At 36.8% G+C, this 18,961-nt stretch overlaps 1 protein-coding gene across 1 annotated transcript in view; it reads right to left on the bottom strand.

Annotated features, from left to right (window-relative positions):
• The window catches only part of DCC (DCC netrin 1 receptor), a 644,354-nt gene that overhangs the window by 529,183 nt on the left and 96,210 nt on the right, over positions 1–18,961 (bottom strand). The window contains 2 exon segments of the mRNA XM_039911321.1: positions 10,179–10,315; positions 12,172–12,322. Coding sequence (XP_039767255.1) covers positions 10,179–10,315; positions 12,172–12,322 — 288 coding nt within the window.

The following is an 18,961-nucleotide window of genomic DNA, read 5'->3' as shown; positions in this document are numbered from 1 at the left end:
GATAGGCAAGATCGAGGTACAGAGCTCATCCCATCTCCTTCACTCAGTCAGCTATTAGAGATCCAATGCACATTTGATATTTAGAAGTACAAACTGCAAACAGTACACGCAATAGAAAGCCAAACCAAAGTCACCCAAGTGACAGCAGAAAATCTGATGTCATCAATTCTCCCTAACCAGCTTTCCTGAATAAGGTAACCTGATTTTGTGAGAAAGGAAAATGCACTGGAAGTTGATTTTTGCTTTAGTTTTCTTTGACAGGGATTATCAGAAGAAAACCAGGGGGGAAAAGTGCACTTGTAAAAAATGCTACTGTTTTCTGCATTGCTCCTTTATGATTTCACAGCCATCACTTGTGGAAGTGAGCACTGTCTAAAAAGACAAATTTGGGGGTTCAATTGACTGATTTTGCTAACACAAATCTCTAAGAATGAATTACAAACCACCCATTTCCATAGTATTTCTGTTTCCCTTATCTGTCTATGCTTTTTTTTTTTTTTTGCAGCTCATTTGACTTCTAATCACAGTAAAGGGAAAAATAATTTATGTCATTTCCAAAAATCCTGACATGATTAAAAAGTGTCTTATGGTCTTGGGGCATTTCTGTGCTAAACCTGAATATACTTTAAAGCGATGCAAAATTGTTTAGTTGATGCAAACCACCAAACACTTCAAAGATCACTTACATTCACAGTGCTAGAGGCATGATTAGAATTCATGTTTATTATTGGAAGTTTGAGTCAAAATTCACTTTCCCCCATTGGTCTATAAATAGAATCAAGAAATATAGAACTAGCTATAGATAAACACTTGGATGGGCAAATAGAGAAATAGCACCTCTTCTTCTATCTCCCTCTCTATTATGTGGGTATTATTTGTATAGATACACACACGTGATTATGTAGACCCACATATGCATATGTATTTATATATATCACTTTTATCTAAAGACATGGGAGTTCATGGGAGTTCATGGGAGTAGGTGTTGTGTGTTGGGGAAGGGGTTATGTGAAGGAGGGAGAGAATTTGAGTATTTCTTTGGCTACCACTACCATTCTAGGGGATTGACCTTTTGAATGATCACTTCACTTTAGCCTCTATAATCTGCTGCCTATACTTCACTCCACTGCCTCAATCATCTTTCTAAAATGTCACCTGTTCATGCCTCAAAAACCTTTCCACATCAAACATGATCTCCTCCCAGCTGGACTGCAAACTCTTCAAAGGCAAGGATCCCGTCGAATAATAATAATAAAAATAATGATAATGTTGGTATTTGTTAAGCTCTTACTATGTGCCGAGCGCTGTTCTAAGCACTGGGGTAGATACAGGGTAATCATGTTGTCCCACATGAGGCTCACAGTCTTAATCTCCATTTTACAGATGAGGTAACTGAGGCACCAAGAAGTAACTTGCCCAAAGTCACACAGCTGACGGATGGTGGAGCCAGGATTAGAATCCATGACCTCTGACTCCTAAACCTGTGCTCTTTCCACTGAGCCACGCTGCTTCTCTGTCTTATTGCACTTTCCCAAGATCTTAGTACCGTACTGTAGATCAAAAGGTTGTTTTGGGCAAGTAAGTGTCTACTAATTCTGTTATATTGTACTCTGTAATGCTCAATAAATATGATCGATTGCACTGAAATCAATCGATTGCTCTGAGTGCTCTACAGTCAATCAATGGTATAAATAGAGGGCTTCTTGTGCACGGAGAACTGCCCGGAATACTTGGGAAAATACAATGCAACAGAGTCAGTAGAAGCAACCCCTGCCCACAAGAAGATTGCAGTGTATAGTTACAGTCTCTGCACAGAGACCAGCCGGCCTAATGGAAAGAGCACAGGCCTGGTAATCAAAAAACCTGGATTCGAATTCCACCTCTTCCACTTAATCAGACGTATTCACTGAGCATTTACTGTGTGCATAGCACTGTATTTAGTGGTTGGGTGACTTGGAAGATAGGTTGCCTCCCTACAATGAGTTTACAGTCTAGAAGGGGATAAAGACATTACTATAAATAAATGTCGCAGATAATAATAATGATGGTATCTGTAAGCGCTTACTATGTGCCAAGCACCGTTCTAAGCACTGTACATAAGTACGTAAGTGCTGTGGGGCTGAGGGAATAAAGGTAGTGAATGAAGATGCAATTCCATGTGCAAAGGCAATACAGAAGGGAGTGGGATATTATGAAATGAAGGTTTATTTGGGGAATGTCTTTTAGAGGAGATGCATTTTTTAAACACTGCTTTGAAGGTAGGGAAAGAGATCATCTGCCAGATATGAAGAAGGAGTTTCTTTCAGGCAAGAGGAAGAGGTCTGAAGCCAAGTAAATGAGATTGAGTAGGTTGACATTAGAGGGCTTGGTTGTAGTAGGAAATCAGGGAGGTAAGGTATGAGGAGCAAAGTAATTAGGTGCTTTAAAGTTGTTTTAACTAAGATATTTCTGTTTGATGAGGTATCAGTGGTTTTTGTGCTATGTACAGAGCACATACTAAGCCTTTGGCACAACAGAGTTGGCAGATACGTTTCCTGATGACAACAAGCTTTCAATCTACAAGGGGAGACAGGCATTAACATCAGTACCTAACTTGGAATATATTATTTAAAGATATCTATTTTATTGCAGAGGTGAGGGTAGGATGATTGTCAAATGACCAAAGGTCACAGATACAAGTGTACTTACCTGTTGTGTGACCGTGCAAGTCAGCTAACCTCTCTGGGCCTCAGTTCTCTTATCTGTAAAATGGGGATTCAATACCTTGTCTCCCTCCTACTTACAATGTGAGCCTCATGTGGGATCTGATGATCTTGCATTTACCCCAGGATTTAGCATAGTGCTTGGCACTTAGCAAGCACCTAAAAACCACATTTTTTTTAGAAATCAATAAATGTGACTAATTCACTGAGTGACTAGCTTTAAGGTATTCCATTATTTCTGTCCCTCTTACCTTTCCACTCCTATTCCTCCCACTTTATTCTCACCATTTCTCCCATGGGTATCTTCTCACTGTAGCTTCTTCTAAACTCCCTGCATCTGACTCCATCTTGGTACTCCACCCCACTTCAAATCTCTCAAACTTCAGCCCTCTCTATTTTCAAAGCCCTTCTGAAACCTCACCTCCTCCAAGATCCTTTGCCCAAACAATTTAATGGTATCAGAGGCCAACTCATATCACTTAGCTTTATGACTGTAAAAGGACTAAGAAGCAGCATAAAGAAATCAAAATATACATTTCTGGACCATTTGCAATAATTTAAACAAAAAATTCTATCTAATTAACCTATCTTTCTTTGATAGTGATCAACCTACTAGATTAGGAGGAAGCAATAGACACAATCATTTGAACTAACCCTACATTGTATATTTTGTTGTACATTATGTATATTAACCACTTTGGAAATTACTGTTCATATAATATTGCATAACTATGTAATATCATAAAAAGAGAGAAAATTTAAATGTAGAATGCTTGAGAAATTATGAAACATTAACACCCTAGAATCATATCCAAATATATAATATGTTATTCTCTTGAAGGAATCATTGTAACTTTGATTTCACATCTAACATCTAAATCATTTTAGTGTAACACTTAAAATGAATCAAAAGATTATAAAATTCACAAAGTCATTAGAATTTTTCAACAATGCAGTCTAAAAATGTGAAATAATCTTGTTCAAAAGTAGTTCTGAAAACTAGAACTTTTACACGACCAAAGATTTAAAATTAGTGGTATTAACCATCAAGCTATGGGGAGAACCCAATATGCATATTTCATCTATTAAGAGAATTTATTAAGCATATATCATCTAATCATACACTTTCATATGGAAGCTTCTCCACTTCCCCTTGTTGATTTTGACTGTTCTTTATTTTTTTTTCCTATGGTGATGCTAACAAAACTGCTTGAATTAGCCACGTGCTAACATATTCAAGTTGTATGAACCATGGACAAAGACAGAAAACCAAAGAAATGGCAGAGTTTCATTTTATGTTTTTTCCTGAAAAGAACACATTTTATACTATCCCAATGCTCACATAACTTTCCAAATTCTTGTCTAATTTTTGCTTCTAATTTAACAACTAGATGTTATTATCTGGTAATTATATCTAGCTTTAAGGAAAGCAGGAGAAGAAAAAGGAAGGAAGAGGAAAGAAGGAAGAGGAAGATAAAGGGCATGGTCCTGGAATTCAGAAGGACCTGAATTCTAATTGTGCCTCCACGATTTGTCTGCCATGTGACCCCAGCCAAGTCCCTTACCTTCTCTGTGCCTCAGTTGTGTCATCTGTAAATATAGAGATTAAGACTGTGAGTCCCATATGGTACATGGTCTGTGTCCAATATGATTAACTTGTATCTACCGCAGTGCTTAAAGTAGCGTTTGGCACATGTTAAGCACTCAACAAGTACCATAATCATTAATCATTACTGAAATTGTTTCTCCTACTTCTAATCACCTCTTCCAAGTGCTGTATACAATAATAATAATAATAATGGTATTTGTTAAGCATTTATCATGTGCCAAGCACTATTCTAATCTCTGGAGTATATACAAGGTAATCAGGTTATCCCACGTGGGGCTCGCAGTATTAATTCCCATTTTGCAGATGAAGTAACTGAGACACAGAGAAGTTAAGTGATTTGCCCCAAATCACACAGCTGATAAGTGGCGGAGTCGGGATTAGAACCCATGACTTCTGACTCCCAAGTCTGTGCTCTTTCCATTAAGCCACGCTGCTTCTCAAAGCAGTGTGTTGTCCAATTCTCATGCCTTGGTTCCTTCTATCTGGTACGTAGCAGCCTTAATGAACTACCCCATCCGCTTTTCCTAATTGTCACCCTTTTCTGCTCCTCCACTTCCTCCCCCTAGCCCATAGCTATCACTCTCTATAATGATTAGTACAAAGAAAATATTTGATTTCCTTCTCAACTATAAGGGTGGGATAATTGGGCTGCAGAGGCTATTAAATATGGCAATAATACTAATGATACTGATGGCGCTTTTTAAATGTTTACTGTGTGCTAACAACAGGGGGAGGTTGAATCAAGGTTAGTAGATTGAACACAGTCCCTGTCCCACAGTGAGCTCACAGTCTATTTGATCCCCATTTTACAGACAAGGAAATTGAAGTTCAAAGAGGTTAGAGTGAATTGCCCCAGGAAGCATAGCAGGCCAGTGGCAGAGCTGGGACTCCAACCCAGGTCTCTTGTCACACAGTCCTGTGATTTTCCTACTATTTCAAGCTGCTTTTCAGTCTCTATTTCCTCCCTAAATTAAACCAGTGTCTTGAAGGAACACTTAATAATGACTCCAAGATCTTGTGTTGTACTCTCGCAAACATTTAGTACAGTGCTCTGCACACAGTAAGTGCTCAATAAATACTATTGATTTGATTCTCTGATAGCTCAGACCTCTGATGAGTCTCAGTAATTCCGGCACTTCCACATAACCAATCCATCAACCTATGGAACTTACTGAGTACTTACTGTGTGCAGAGCACTACACCAAGCTCTTGGGAGAGTACAGTATAACAGGATAATGGACATTTATAAGATTCCATATCACCTGGAAGGAAGCCAGCCACCTTGGGGAGAATACCTACTGGAACTGAGTGAGTGGTATGAAAACAAGCTTCTTATGTCCTTTCCTGCCCTACCGAATCATGTTTGCGCAGATTTTTAAATTCTTGTTACTTTCCCCTAACGGTTTTAGTTTTTTTCTCTCTTGCTAGATTGCAAGTTGTTTGATAACAGTAGTATCTGTTAAGTGCTTACTATGTGCCAAGCATTTTACTAAAGCACTGAGGTAATACAAGATAATCAGTTTACATATGGGTCTTACATTTTAAGTAGGAGGGAGAACAGGGATCAAATCCCCATTTTATAGTAGAGGAAATTGAGGTCTAGAGACTTATCCAAGGACACATAATGTAATGTGGAGCCAGCATTAGAACCCAGTTTCTTGGACTCCAAAGCCTATACTCTTTCCACTAGGCCATGCTGCTTTTCTTGATGGCAGGTTCCATATCTGCAAAGTATAATGTACTCTTCCCAGAACTTGATATAGTGTTCCACACAAAGAACGTAATGCATATTCTTGACCGGTTGACTCTCCATCATATATTTGTAGCTTGGATTCTTTTTCTATAAATGCATTACCTTCAATTCGCATGCAATAAAACTCTGCTGCCAGTTTTCTGCACATTTACTCTGGTTGATAGTTTCTTCTTGCTTGCTTATTCCCTTCTGCACTGCATTTCTACACCCAATCGCATGTGAAGATTTGGAAATTTCAGAGCAATTACCCTCTGCCAGTTCATTTATGAAATGTTTATGAAATCAGTCCATAAACAATTGGAAGAGCCCACTATTTACACTTTTCAATCCTGATGAATACTTACGTGTCCATGACTCCATACACTACATTTTCTATATTTTTGCCCATTTTTACCCATGTGAGAAAATTTTCTCCAATCCCATGAATATGCAGCTTTTCTAAAAAGATTTATGTGTGGAAGGCAATCAAAACCCATTTGAAAATCTAAATGTATTGTGTCCACTGTTTCTGCTCTTTCCACATGATTACTGACCCCTGCAAAGAATTCAGTGATGTTCCAGCATGCTTTTTCCTACAAATTAGAGACAAACTATCAACTATAAAAAAACATACAGAGCTGTGAAATGATAGATTTATTACCTAAAGAACCATCCTCTCTTAGATGTGTAAGGAAACTCACAATCTCAGACCTTGTAGATAAAATATGAAGGGTCTTTCTCCTATTTCAGATATAATTTAAAAGCTCACATTTCATATTGAATTCAATTTAAGTGCTAGACACAAAATACATTGATTCCTTATAATATGGATTGCTACAGGGTGCTTTGGGGACAAGATGCTGACAGACCTTCCCATATCCTTAGGCAGGGATCAAGTACTGCTTTTTTTTTTTCTAAATTACCTTATTCTTTGGCTCAACTGCAGAGGCTAGACTAGACCCCTGAATTTTCTGGACCCCAACCTACCTATTCATTAAAGCCCTACTTTTCTTTTAGTTCATGCTTCCTAGGCTAGATGCCTGTCAGTCTTCATATCAGTCCCCCACATTAATCTGTGCTAAAGGCAGCTAGGGAGTTATTAGGTGCCTTTTTTCCCCATCACCCTATGTTACTGGCTGACAGCTTTAATAGGCTTTTGTAACATCACCCCATATTTCCCAGACTGCTCCCTTCTTGACTCTTTCTAAAGATGATGTTCCAACACCTCCCTGGGTAGTCTGTTCTATTATCTGACTGTCGGTAGAGTCAGTAAGTTATTAGCTCATTGAAACAGTTATTAGCTATCTGAAAGAGCACAGGAAAGGGGGTTTCAGAAGTTCTTTAAACCCGTGTGCAGAGAATGTGCATAAAGGGAAGATGAAAAAATGTCTTCAGAAAATTTTTCATATAATAAAGGACACAATCAACTCAAACTTTAAGGGACTTTGATGTAGAAACTTAGAAGCCAGAAAGGTAAGTCAAATGAGATTTGGAAGGTGACTTTAGAAGTAAGAATAGGCCAATTGATATTGTTTTTTAATTCCATTTGTTTTATTGTTCAGAAAAATATGGGGTGAGGATTTCAGATAGATTGTAAATGGATTTTTTTTCTCTCTCTGAATAAAGATTTACCATTTACTATCCATGAAAACCTGATGAGCCCCTTAGTTGTTTCCATTCAAGATAAACGATGTCAAATATACTGAAGAGTACAAATAGCATGGTGGGATTGTTCTATGAACAGATATGCAGTTGAGAGAGTTAAGAGTATTAATCAAAATATTCCTGTAAAAGAAAAACAGTGCCAAAAACAAAGTGCTTAAGAAAGAAAAGCTACGAAGGGCATGGTTGCTGCATTTGATCCAAATCAGCTAAAGATAATCTTGTTTAGATTTCTCAAGGGTAACGGCAGAAATATAGCATACCCAAGTTAATACGACTGTTGGCTCTAGACTTTAGGTTGTAAACTCCTCGTGGGCAGGGAAAGTGTTTACCAACTTTGTGGAATTGTACTCTCATAACCACTATTACAGTGCATTGCACACAATAAATGCTCAGTAAATGCCATGGATTGATTAATTGGCTCTACTCCATTTAATTTGGATCAACCTTTTAAAAAGAACTAAATGTCTTTGACACATTTGTTTATATATTACTTTTTTAATAGCATTTGAGGTATAACCCAAAATTTATGTTTAATTAAGCCTGAATTCACTCATTAAATAAAAAAATTCTACCTCTAGCTATATGTAAACAATTCAAACCTGTGCACTTTCAACTCAGATGATAAACACTTTATGAACTCGATGAAATGAAGAAAAGAGTATCTCTAATGAACATGTGCTTCAGTGGCTCTCACTTTGAAAATGAAGCTAAAACTAAGTGAAAGAAATAAATCAGCAGTTCAGAACCACTGGCATCTACTTATTACGTCACCATCCATTCTTTTATTGAAAGAAAGAGAAGGTTCAAGGTGGTATAAATTTTGTAATAAATAACCATTTCATTGTTATTTAAAGTGCTACTTCTAAATTGGAAAGCAGCAAAATGATTAAATCTACATCTAGGGCGTAGACGTACGATCTGATTCTACCGGGGCCTTCTTTATTCCAGCTAGATCATCTGTGCGGTTATTACGCCAAGTAAAATTAACATAGGTTTCCAACTCATCCACAGAGCTGCCACTGAAATCTTGGAGGGCACAGTTTTTCTTTGGTAAAATGAACTTAATAAATGTGACAAATGATAGAAAAGTTGCAATCAGGATACATCCATTAACCTTGATTTGACTTTAGAAGCTGACCTGAGGTATTTGCATGGGAATATTCATATATGAGAGTCCATTACAACTCTAGCATAGTATATCATATCCAAAATGAGAAAATTATTCTCAAAAATGATTAATGATTCTAATAGCAAATACTGTCACTCAGAGTTTCTGAAATTTGAAAATATGTAGCATTCCAGAAACTTTCAATTCATGTTTTTTCCCATCTTCTATACTGAACAACAAGACCACCAAATAGTGAACAAACTTGTACTCTTTTAAAAGCACTGTAGCTTTAGTCATGAAATCGTGCACGGTGTTATTTCTAGAATAAATGCATGAGACCCTGTTCAATGTGTGGATAAAATTAATCTGCCCTAGGAGTTTTGAAAAAAAATAAAGGGAGTTTTAAACAAACATTATATGCTCTATTTAAATGAAAATTCTGTTTATTAATGAAAACACTTTTATGCATGAGCTTTAAAGCCAGAAAGCAAAAAGGATAACTGATGTTATTATGCCATTGTTTGACGAGGTATTAGCTGAGAACAGTATGGTTTTAACCCACATTTAACGAAAGTAAGATGGTACAGAAACTTGTCATATTAAAAGAGCAAAATTATATCTTCTACCAGATAAGAGCAGACAATGATAATGATGTCACAATTTACCCTTTGAAAAAACATTAATTTTTAAACTTCAAGTCATCTTGCCCAAATTATAGGAAGCATCTAAAGTCATCACCACATGAAGAAGTTATTATGTCATCCAAATTTGCATAGGCAATTGCAAGTTAGTATTCTTGCATGAGTTGCATTATTATACAATACAGACTTATAGCACCAACCTCTGAATTACAGGACATTGTGTTCCTGGAAGGGGGCACACTTGTAGTTTTGAAAACTCATGGTAGAAAAATGGTCCTTCTCTGACTTTACTTTTAGTGATTCTTCTCCACTCAAACACCAGCATCTAGTCCCTTGCTAGTAAACATGAGCTTAGACCAGCACCATAACTTGAAATTTTGAACACTAGATTTTGAGCACTGTTTGTACTTGTTATCCAGCTATGTGAATATCTTGTAGTTAAATGTTTCTACCCTGAGGGATTTTTTTTTTTGGTATAGTATAAATTTAATAGTATTTCTGAATAGACAACTTCTCTTGGGGTTTCATTTATCTACAGCATACAAACATACCATAATGAAGTATCTAATTATTGAATTTGGCCTATATGTAACTAAGTTAAGGAGATTTAGTATTAGAATTTCTGCTTATACATGTATAAATGAAGCAATTCACTTCAAATGGCAGGCAGTGATTGTGTTGCAGAGGGTATACTTTATGTCAGTCTGGAGTTTGTACTCACCCATTACTGTGAGGTCTGCAGAGGCACTAATGTTCTCATTTTTGTAGGTAACAATACATGTGTATGTCCCAGAATCATCATCCGTTACATTGGAGATAAGCAAGTTACTGCCACCTAACAAAGAATACTTTTTGGTCCTGTGAAAAAGAAAATTGTGAGATTAGGTTATTATTAGACTCCCAAACCCTAAAAAGCCAAGATAATTTTTATATGGTAATTTTCCAGGGACAAAATATGTCCCTTCTTTATTCTGTACTTCCCAAATACCTAGGACAATGCACTACACCACTGGGGTAGATACAAGTAAGTCAGGGCGGGCAGAGTCCCCATCCTGCATGAGACTCACAGTCTAAGTAGGAGGGAGAACAAGGTACTGAATACCCATTTTACACATGAGGAAACTGAGGCCCAGATAAGTAAAGTGACTTGTTCAGGGTTACACAGTAGTCAAGTGGTGGAGCCGGGATTAGGACTTCCATCCTCTGACTTTCAAGCCGGTGCTCTTTCCTCTGGGCTACACACTGCGTTCCATAAATGCAGAAACACAGAACCAAGACTTGAAAACCTACAAAGTTGTTTCTAATATTCTTTTTAACAGATTTTAAGGGGCTTAGTATAAGTTAAACAAATCAATCAATAAATGCTATCTCTAATCTTCTAACTCCAATCTTAAAAAGACTATTAATTCAATGAAAAGACTCTCTCAATTATTCTGTCTAGTATCAGTGACATAAGAGAATCTGGGTCAGACTCAATGGTCCATTTCAACAAGGATTCTGACTCAGACATCAAAAAAAATGCTTGAAGGAACACTATGATGATTCTCAAGATTAAAGAGATTTCTAATATCCCTAACAATCATTAATCTGTCTAAATATTTTTGAGCCACGTAATAATTCCAGCCTTTCTATCCAATACTTTTCTTGTAGTCCTGGAACGGAAGCTCAGGAAGGTACCCACACTTTGCTTCCTGACAGGAAATCATTTGGGTTAAACTTCTTCCACATTGGATGATTAGGTGCAGCTGCCAAAGCATGCAAGAGGAGCAAATTACAAAGCAGAAATAATCTGTCTAAGCCTAAGGATGTAATATTTGATAGCTTGCAGGTGTTCACCTTGCTTTTTTTGCAACCTGTTTTATATTCACATTACCAGGGTAGTTGAAGTTTTATTACCTTGATTTGGGGTGCACACACCTCCTCTCCTACTTCTAAGTCCCTCCATCCCTTTTTACAGATGGAAAACCACTGATCTGCTCATCTTCAAATGAAATGTGGTCTGAAATCAAATTTTCTCCAGGAGGCATTAATCTTTCATCTAACCATCCTATATTCCCATAACTGCCACTTCCTTACTTCCACATTACCCAAGCACCAGGAACTTACTTGGGAACTTACTTCCCCCTGTAGCTCTAATGTGCATATTTTTATGCTCTGTTGCTTCGTCCTGCTTTGAATTTAATGTCATATAATTAATTTAATGTCTAATTTAAAATTTAACGTCTGTCTTCCCCACTATGTTTTCAGCTTCATGAGAGCCAGGATACTGTCTACTGTAAACTCCCAAGTGTGAGGTACACAGCACTATGCACAGTAGGTGCTCAATAAAAAAACAAACTATCAATTGATTGATTGATAGATATACATATAGAGTTTCATTTCAACCCATAAATCCCTGTATACATCTGTTTTTGGTTCTCTTTGAGATTGTTTCCCAAGCCTGTACAACTTCACTGCAGTTGAGCTTTGCCATAGTGTTTCAGTTACAGACCAAAGAATGAGGACTTTCCACGGAAGAAATTTACTATTTAAACCCTCCTTTATATTAGGTCTCTGGAAGTCAAGCCTAATTACTTAGGCAAGGAGTTCTTTACTTGCATCTAAAAAGCAAAGTAGGAAATGAACGATTGTCTTGCTAGAGGTGTGTACTCTAAGGCCACAGTGACTGTCTACATTCTGTTTTTGAATGCTAACAAAGAAATATCATAAGATACCTGATGTGGATCACTTCATCGCCTCGCAGCCAAGTAAAGCTTGGTGGAGGAAACCCAGACACGCAACATTCCAGAATGGCATCTCTCCCTTCAATAGCAACCACATTGGTTGGCCTCTGGAGGAAAATCTGCTGTCTGTGCAAACCTGGATCTATAAAAAGGAAAGCAAAGGGTTATTTCACTGTTATTACAATATTACACAAATTAGAACTGCATCTAAGATAAATAAAATACACAAAGGATACTATTCCAGTGATAAAGATAGAAGAGAGGCTAATAATAATAACAATAATAATAATAGCATTTGTTGAACTCTTAGTATGTGTTAAGCACTGGGATAGATACAAGTAATTTAGGCTGGACACAGTCTCCATCCTATATGGGGCTCACAGTCTAAGTAGGAGGAAGAACGAGGTATTGAATACCCATTTTACAGATGAGGAAACTGAGTCACAGATAAGTAAAGTGACTTGCTCAGAGTTACACAGCAGACAAGTGGTAGAGCCGAGATTAGGACCTCCATCCTCTGACTCTCAGGCCTGTGCTCTTTCCACTGGGTTACACCCTGCGCTCCATAAATTCAGAAACAGAACCCAGACTTGAAAACCTACATAGTTGTTTCTAATATTCTGTTTAACAGATTTTAAGGGGATTAGTATAAGTTTTTTGTGTGCAAAGATCATGTTTTATTTCTTATGCACCTTCTTCATCATAGATGTATCTAGTTCAGCTTAGAATGCAGATACTTTCTGTACTTGTGGGAATTCAATAAATACTTTTGATGAGGACAACGACCATTCTATCAAAACACATCTCTCATAGGCAAAATTTAGAAATAATTGATTTCTCAATGCCCGAAGTTACACACCACAATCCTGTAGACCATCAGATGCTAAAACTGAAGTTTATCTAGAAGATTTACATGTGAACAGAAAATTGACTTTTTTTATTTGCATCGCAAGAAGCAAATAGACACTTCACCATTAGAGAGTTTGGTCTTGAATACAAATCAAGAGATTTTAGTCAATGTCTGTCTCATATGCAAGTAAAATATGAAACCACAGACCACATGATACTTTCAAGATAGAACCTAATAAAGGATCAGGGCAATATTAATTACAATGTCTGTAAAAGTCAATACAATTGACTCTTCATTCAAAATCCTGTTGTGACTGAGAAGGATGTGGAAACCCAAATTTTGTGGGGGCATTTCACATCTGTTTTTAGTTATTTCAGAAACCAAAATAATTTATCTTCATAATGAAATGTGTTATTTCCTGTTTAACCAGGCTTACAGAAAAATATCTCCAGATTGGAACAACAAATGATTGAAATATGTTTTTCATGCACCTTACACACAGTGTGTCTTCAACAGAAAGTGGAAATGACTGTAGTAAAGATATGAAAAGGTGAATTAAGAGAATGCTTTGGTGTATATATCTAGTAACAGAAATTCTCCTCAAGCAACCAACCCCCTTAGTGGGTGTGAGGTGAGATGACCAATGAAAGGGACTGAAAGTATGTGTTTTGACACAGCAGTACAGAAGGTCATTACTCCCACTCCTATAGATTCACCGTCACTAACATATTTTCTGTCTCTTCCTTAACACATATCCCGTCTCGGCTTGTGCCCCACTTTCCCTAATAATTTAAGGGACTGAAAGTATGTGTTTTGACACAGCAGTACAGAAGGTCATTACTCCCACTCCTATAGATTCACCGTCACTAACATATTTTCTGTCTCTTCCTTAACACATATCCCGTCTCGGCTTGTGCCCCACTTTCCCTAATAATTTTTTAGGTCCCCACTCTCCAGTTTGTGAATGTCAAGTTCAAAATGGGGTGTGGGCCAGGAGAAGAGCAGGAGGAACTTTGGAAAGGGAAAGAGTTAGGGAAATTCTTATGGGGACCTTCAATTGGTAGCCCATTTACAACATGTTCAGCCCTTCATATAAGGCCTTTCTTCCCATCTCTGAAGTGGGCAACAGGAACCACAACAGAGGGAGGCTTAGGACCAAACCTGTACATAACCTAGTGAAAAGAGCACAAGACTGGAATCAAGAGCCCTACATTCTAATACTGGCTCCTCCACCTGCCTGCTGTACACCTTGGACAAGTCACTTAATTTTTCTGTACCTTAGTTTCCTCATCTGTCCACCATTGCCTGTAGACTGTGAGTCGTTTGTGGGACAGGGATTGTGTCCAAACTGATAATTTATCCCAGAGCCTAATTTAGCACAGTGATCATCACCACTTAAATACCACAATTTTTCTCAAAAACTGACATAAAAATTTCAGCACAATATCAGAATCTTCTGAAAACTGGGACAGTTGGCCAAACTATTCTTGGATGTTTGAGACATTTACCCTGGGGGATTTCTCTACAATCTCCTGAAACCATAAATTTAGTGATCAACAAATGCACCTCCAGCAGTGCCCTGCTCCTCCTCCTTTGAGCACAGCCACATTTGACTATGTCTCCAACTTAGCAGCATGAGAGAGAACAGCAGCTTAGTGGTTAGAGGCCGGGCTTGGGAGTCAGAGCACGTGGGTTCTAATCCCGGCTCCACCACCTGTCTGCTGCGTGACCTTGGGCAAGCCACTTAATTTCTCCATGCCTCAATTACCTCATCTGTAAAATAGGAATTAAGACTGTGAGTCCCACATGGGAAACCCGATTACCTTGCAATGCTTGGCACAGAGTAAATGCTTAACAAATACCATAATTATCATTATTATTAGCATATAATCAACAAAATGAGTCCTTATTTGAATAACCACATAGTTAAAACAAATCTTCAGACTTGGACAGAAGTTTCTGCTTTCTGTTCCCTCGACTTTTACTACAGAATAAATAAATACATATGAAGTTTGGAGACAACCTGCTTGAAGGAAAAATGGAAAATTCATTTAGCAACAAAATAAGGAGCCCCTAAATTTTCATTCAAATGCAAAAAAAAAATCAAGATACTTTTTAAATGACAAAAATCTTCTTTAATATATTTCAGAGTATCACTTCATTTTAACTACCTATTTTGTTTTTGACTTTTAAAGTACTTTTTCATCGATAGATACTGAATTAAAGAAAAACTGGGTGGGGAAAAATATAAACAGAATGGAGAAACTACATAAATACCAAATCACTGATACTAAGTTTAAATACTAAATTCCTGGGCAAATGTACCTAAGATTTAAAGATTTTCCTTTAAAAATCCCATAAATAAAATAAGATTTTGAGTTATGATTTGGAAATTCTGATGAGAGGTTCTTATTGACTTAATTGATTTTAGTAGAGACCTAGCCAGAGTTATGGTATCCAAAGAATACAGTTTTCTGGGGGCTTTCAATAGATTTAAAAAAAAATTTCTTCTCACTTTCCTAGGGATTTAGGATGAAGAAATGTTGATGGTGGTACATGACAGTGCTGGTAGGCATGGGCTAGGCTCAGCAGGCAGGAGAAGGCACCATGATGTATTTGTGCCTCCTGGAAAATATATTTCGCTGGTGCCAACAGAAATATATTTCCCTATTGTATCAATTTTACATTAACACTAGAGAGCTCTGATTCTTTTAATGTGTCACTAGTGTAATGGAATGTTCATAAGAACCCAGTCATATTTCTAAATTTGATTAAAAGAGATCTAGATTCATATGGACTAAAACCCAATTTTACTTTTTCCTGACAGTGAGGAATGGCCAGCCTAATTCTCTGACCTAATCTCACTGTCATGCCTAGTGCCTGAACTGTTAATCCTGCTGAGAGGGCCAGAGTTATATGCGAGCAATAATAGAGAAATCGGTCATTAAAGTGATACTGATCTCTCTGTATACAGAATGCATTAAAGGCTATAACCACTATATGGTCACTTGTTGCCTTTTTTTCAGATGGAAATTCAGTGCTGGTTTAGCAGAAGCTGTTCTATGTGATAGGGATGGGTGCTGATATGTAATAATAAGGTAAAAGGATAACAACACTGATACTGGGTTCCATTAATGCAATCTTCTTACTGCAATACTTGTGAAAATGAGGGCACCCGCCACCTCTCCCTTTGGGGATTTATTTTTTACATTTAATTTCTAGAAAGATGTTTGCTGAAAATCAGCTTCCCCTTGTTCTCCAAATGCCTTTAGCCAAGAGTGAGGGGGAGAAAATAGAAATATAAACCACCCCCATTATAGCAAGAGGGACACAGGGAAGGAATTTTATTGGAGTTACCCACTATCCATTCAACAAGGATTTTTGCCCCCACATTCTTTGTGACTCCCCCATGACTCTGTGAAAATCTTTCAAGCACTATTTTTAAAATTTCTGTGATATAACCAGGCTTTCTATGAGCTTACTTCAAGACCTCGATTTTACACGTTCACCCTTATACAAAAACTTTATCTCACAACCCCTCAAAATTGTGATTCTGTTCTTAAAAAATTATTTTTGCCCAGTCAAGAGGAAGATGAGAAAAATGATGATGTTGGTAAAATCCAAAAACCAGTAAGAACCCAATTATAAGATCTGAGCATTTTTACAAAATATTTTCTTTTTTAATCTGGGTAGATTTTTTAAGTGGGGGAAGACACAGCTGAACAAGTCAGTAGCACAGCCTTGGTCCCTTTTTCCTCCTCTTTTGTGATTTTTTAATTAAAATTATGCTATAGTGCATTTTGAAGTGAGCTATCAATTATTATGGTATGTACTCATATTATGGTATTTGTTAAACTTGTCTTATATGTTGTGCACTGTTCTAAATGCTGGGATAGATCAAAGTTTATCAGGTTGGACACAGTCCCTGACCCACATGGGGCTCACTAAGTATGAGTTAGAACAGGCAAAGAATACCCCATTTTACAGATGAGTACACTGAAACCAATCATTTGGAAAGTTAAGGTTGTTGCAATACACTGTTGTTATTCCCTCTGATTGTTTACCAAATAGAAGAGTCAATTTAAAACATGCCCAGCACTCTACAGCTAGATCTCAATATTTGCATTTTTTATCTATATCACCACCCTTTTTTCAGCTTTGCCTCATAAATTTCAGCTTGAACTATGTGCCCACAATCTGGGCCTTTACAGATACTTCTGGAGAAAAGTGTCCTGATATTAAAATGATTCTCGTTCCTATTTTGGTTGTTGGGATATCTTTAGAAGAAAAAAAAAACAATCCAATCTAGAATTATCACAAAAAATTGAATGCATGTCATAAAAATAAGTTGTAATTTGGTCCCATGCCTAAAGGCTTTGAGCTAGGGGAGAAAGGAGTCATTTTTAATAGTCATTAGTAACTGCTGTAGAGTTCTATTATTTCTGTTCTGTCCTATAATTAATTTGGTCCCCAAAGTGACACAATGTCTCTCCAAATATTCCCATATCTGTGCCTTTTCATTTTCCTTCCATGCATGCAAAACATTGCTATATTTCTTGGCAATTAAAGTCTATTTTTGATTCATTTTGGGGGATGGTTTCACAGTAGGTTTATATAGGTCTGAAAAAATATGTTTTCGTTTAATTTACAAACAAGAAACCAAATGTTTTCATTATGATGTGCTAATGTTAAGTTAAATAATCCAAAAGTCACAATTTTTGAATATCAGTGAAGTGTGGGTTTAGAATGTATTACACTATTGAAAACATTTTTGATTTAGGCATGGATTTTCATTAAAGATATGTGGAGGGCTGTTTGTTGAGAAGTTTTGTCCCTATCTATAAATTCCCACTTAGTCTATGCAATCTCTAATTTGGAGGTTGAAAAATGCTAATTTCATCTCATAGTCAAATTTTATATTAAAATATGGATCAGATATACAACTGTTCTTAATTTTGAATGGACTTTGAGTTTCTGAACCATATCATTTTTTGTCAAGGTACTATAATCTTCATCACAGCAAGAAAGGGTGACTTTGGAAACCCCGAGAGTACAATTTCACCTCCATTCTTAAAAAGGATAAAAAAGTGAGCTGAATTTATGACAGATTTATTAAACTTTAGGGAGCTTCAAAAATGGAGATTTAAATAATGAGTATTTTAGACCAAAAAAAGAATAATACATGGCTACCCCTGTATAATCCCAAATCTATCAGAATTTTTAACCCTATTAATTCAAGTTTGGTGCCCTAACTTCCAAGATAACAGGCATCCTATCTTTAAGAATCAAGATCATCATCATTATCAATGATATTTATTAAGCCCTTATTGTTTAAAGCACTGTACTAAGGTCTTGGGAGAATACAACAGATTTGTTACATGCTTCACCTGCCCACAGTGAGTTTACAGTCTAGAGTGAAAGACAGACATTAAAGTCAAACCCTTCACAATTTAATCTACATTTTTTACTTTAGAAAGAGTGATTTTTCTCCTTCTGTCTAAAGAAGGTCTAAATATCCAGAATCCTAACATGTGATTAAGAGAGAAATTATTTTGATATGAAATTAGCCCAAGACTTTAAAGTTGGAACTAGCAAAAGGTGTAAATGTTGGGTGAAAATAGGCTCATTTTCTGATGTTATGTGACAATAAAGGAAATATGTAGTGACTTGAGGAGAGGAGAAGGATGAAATAGACTTTTCTGGTTCATAATAGACACTGCAAAACTGTGTCAACACATTAAATGTATAGGTCAGGACTTAAAAATTTTTTGGTGGAGGGAGAAAGCTAGAGAGAAGTGTAAGTGAAAGAACTAGGAAATGGTTCCTCATATGACAAGATGGGTTCCAAATACTATTTTAATTATTAAGCCACAGTAAGGAAGTTTAAAAGAAACAGTTTTCTGTAGAAATCATGATTTGGGCAAGAACTTT

This window comes from Ornithorhynchus anatinus, chromosome 3, assembly GCF_004115215.2.
Source record: "Ornithorhynchus anatinus isolate Pmale09 chromosome 3, mOrnAna1.pri.v4, whole genome shotgun sequence".
NCBI classification, from domain to species: domain Eukaryota; kingdom Metazoa; phylum Chordata; class Mammalia; order Monotremata; family Ornithorhynchidae; genus Ornithorhynchus; species Ornithorhynchus anatinus.
The sequence above is the reverse complement of the archived record's forward strand: the minus strand, read 5'-3'. Positions and strand labels throughout refer to the sequence as shown.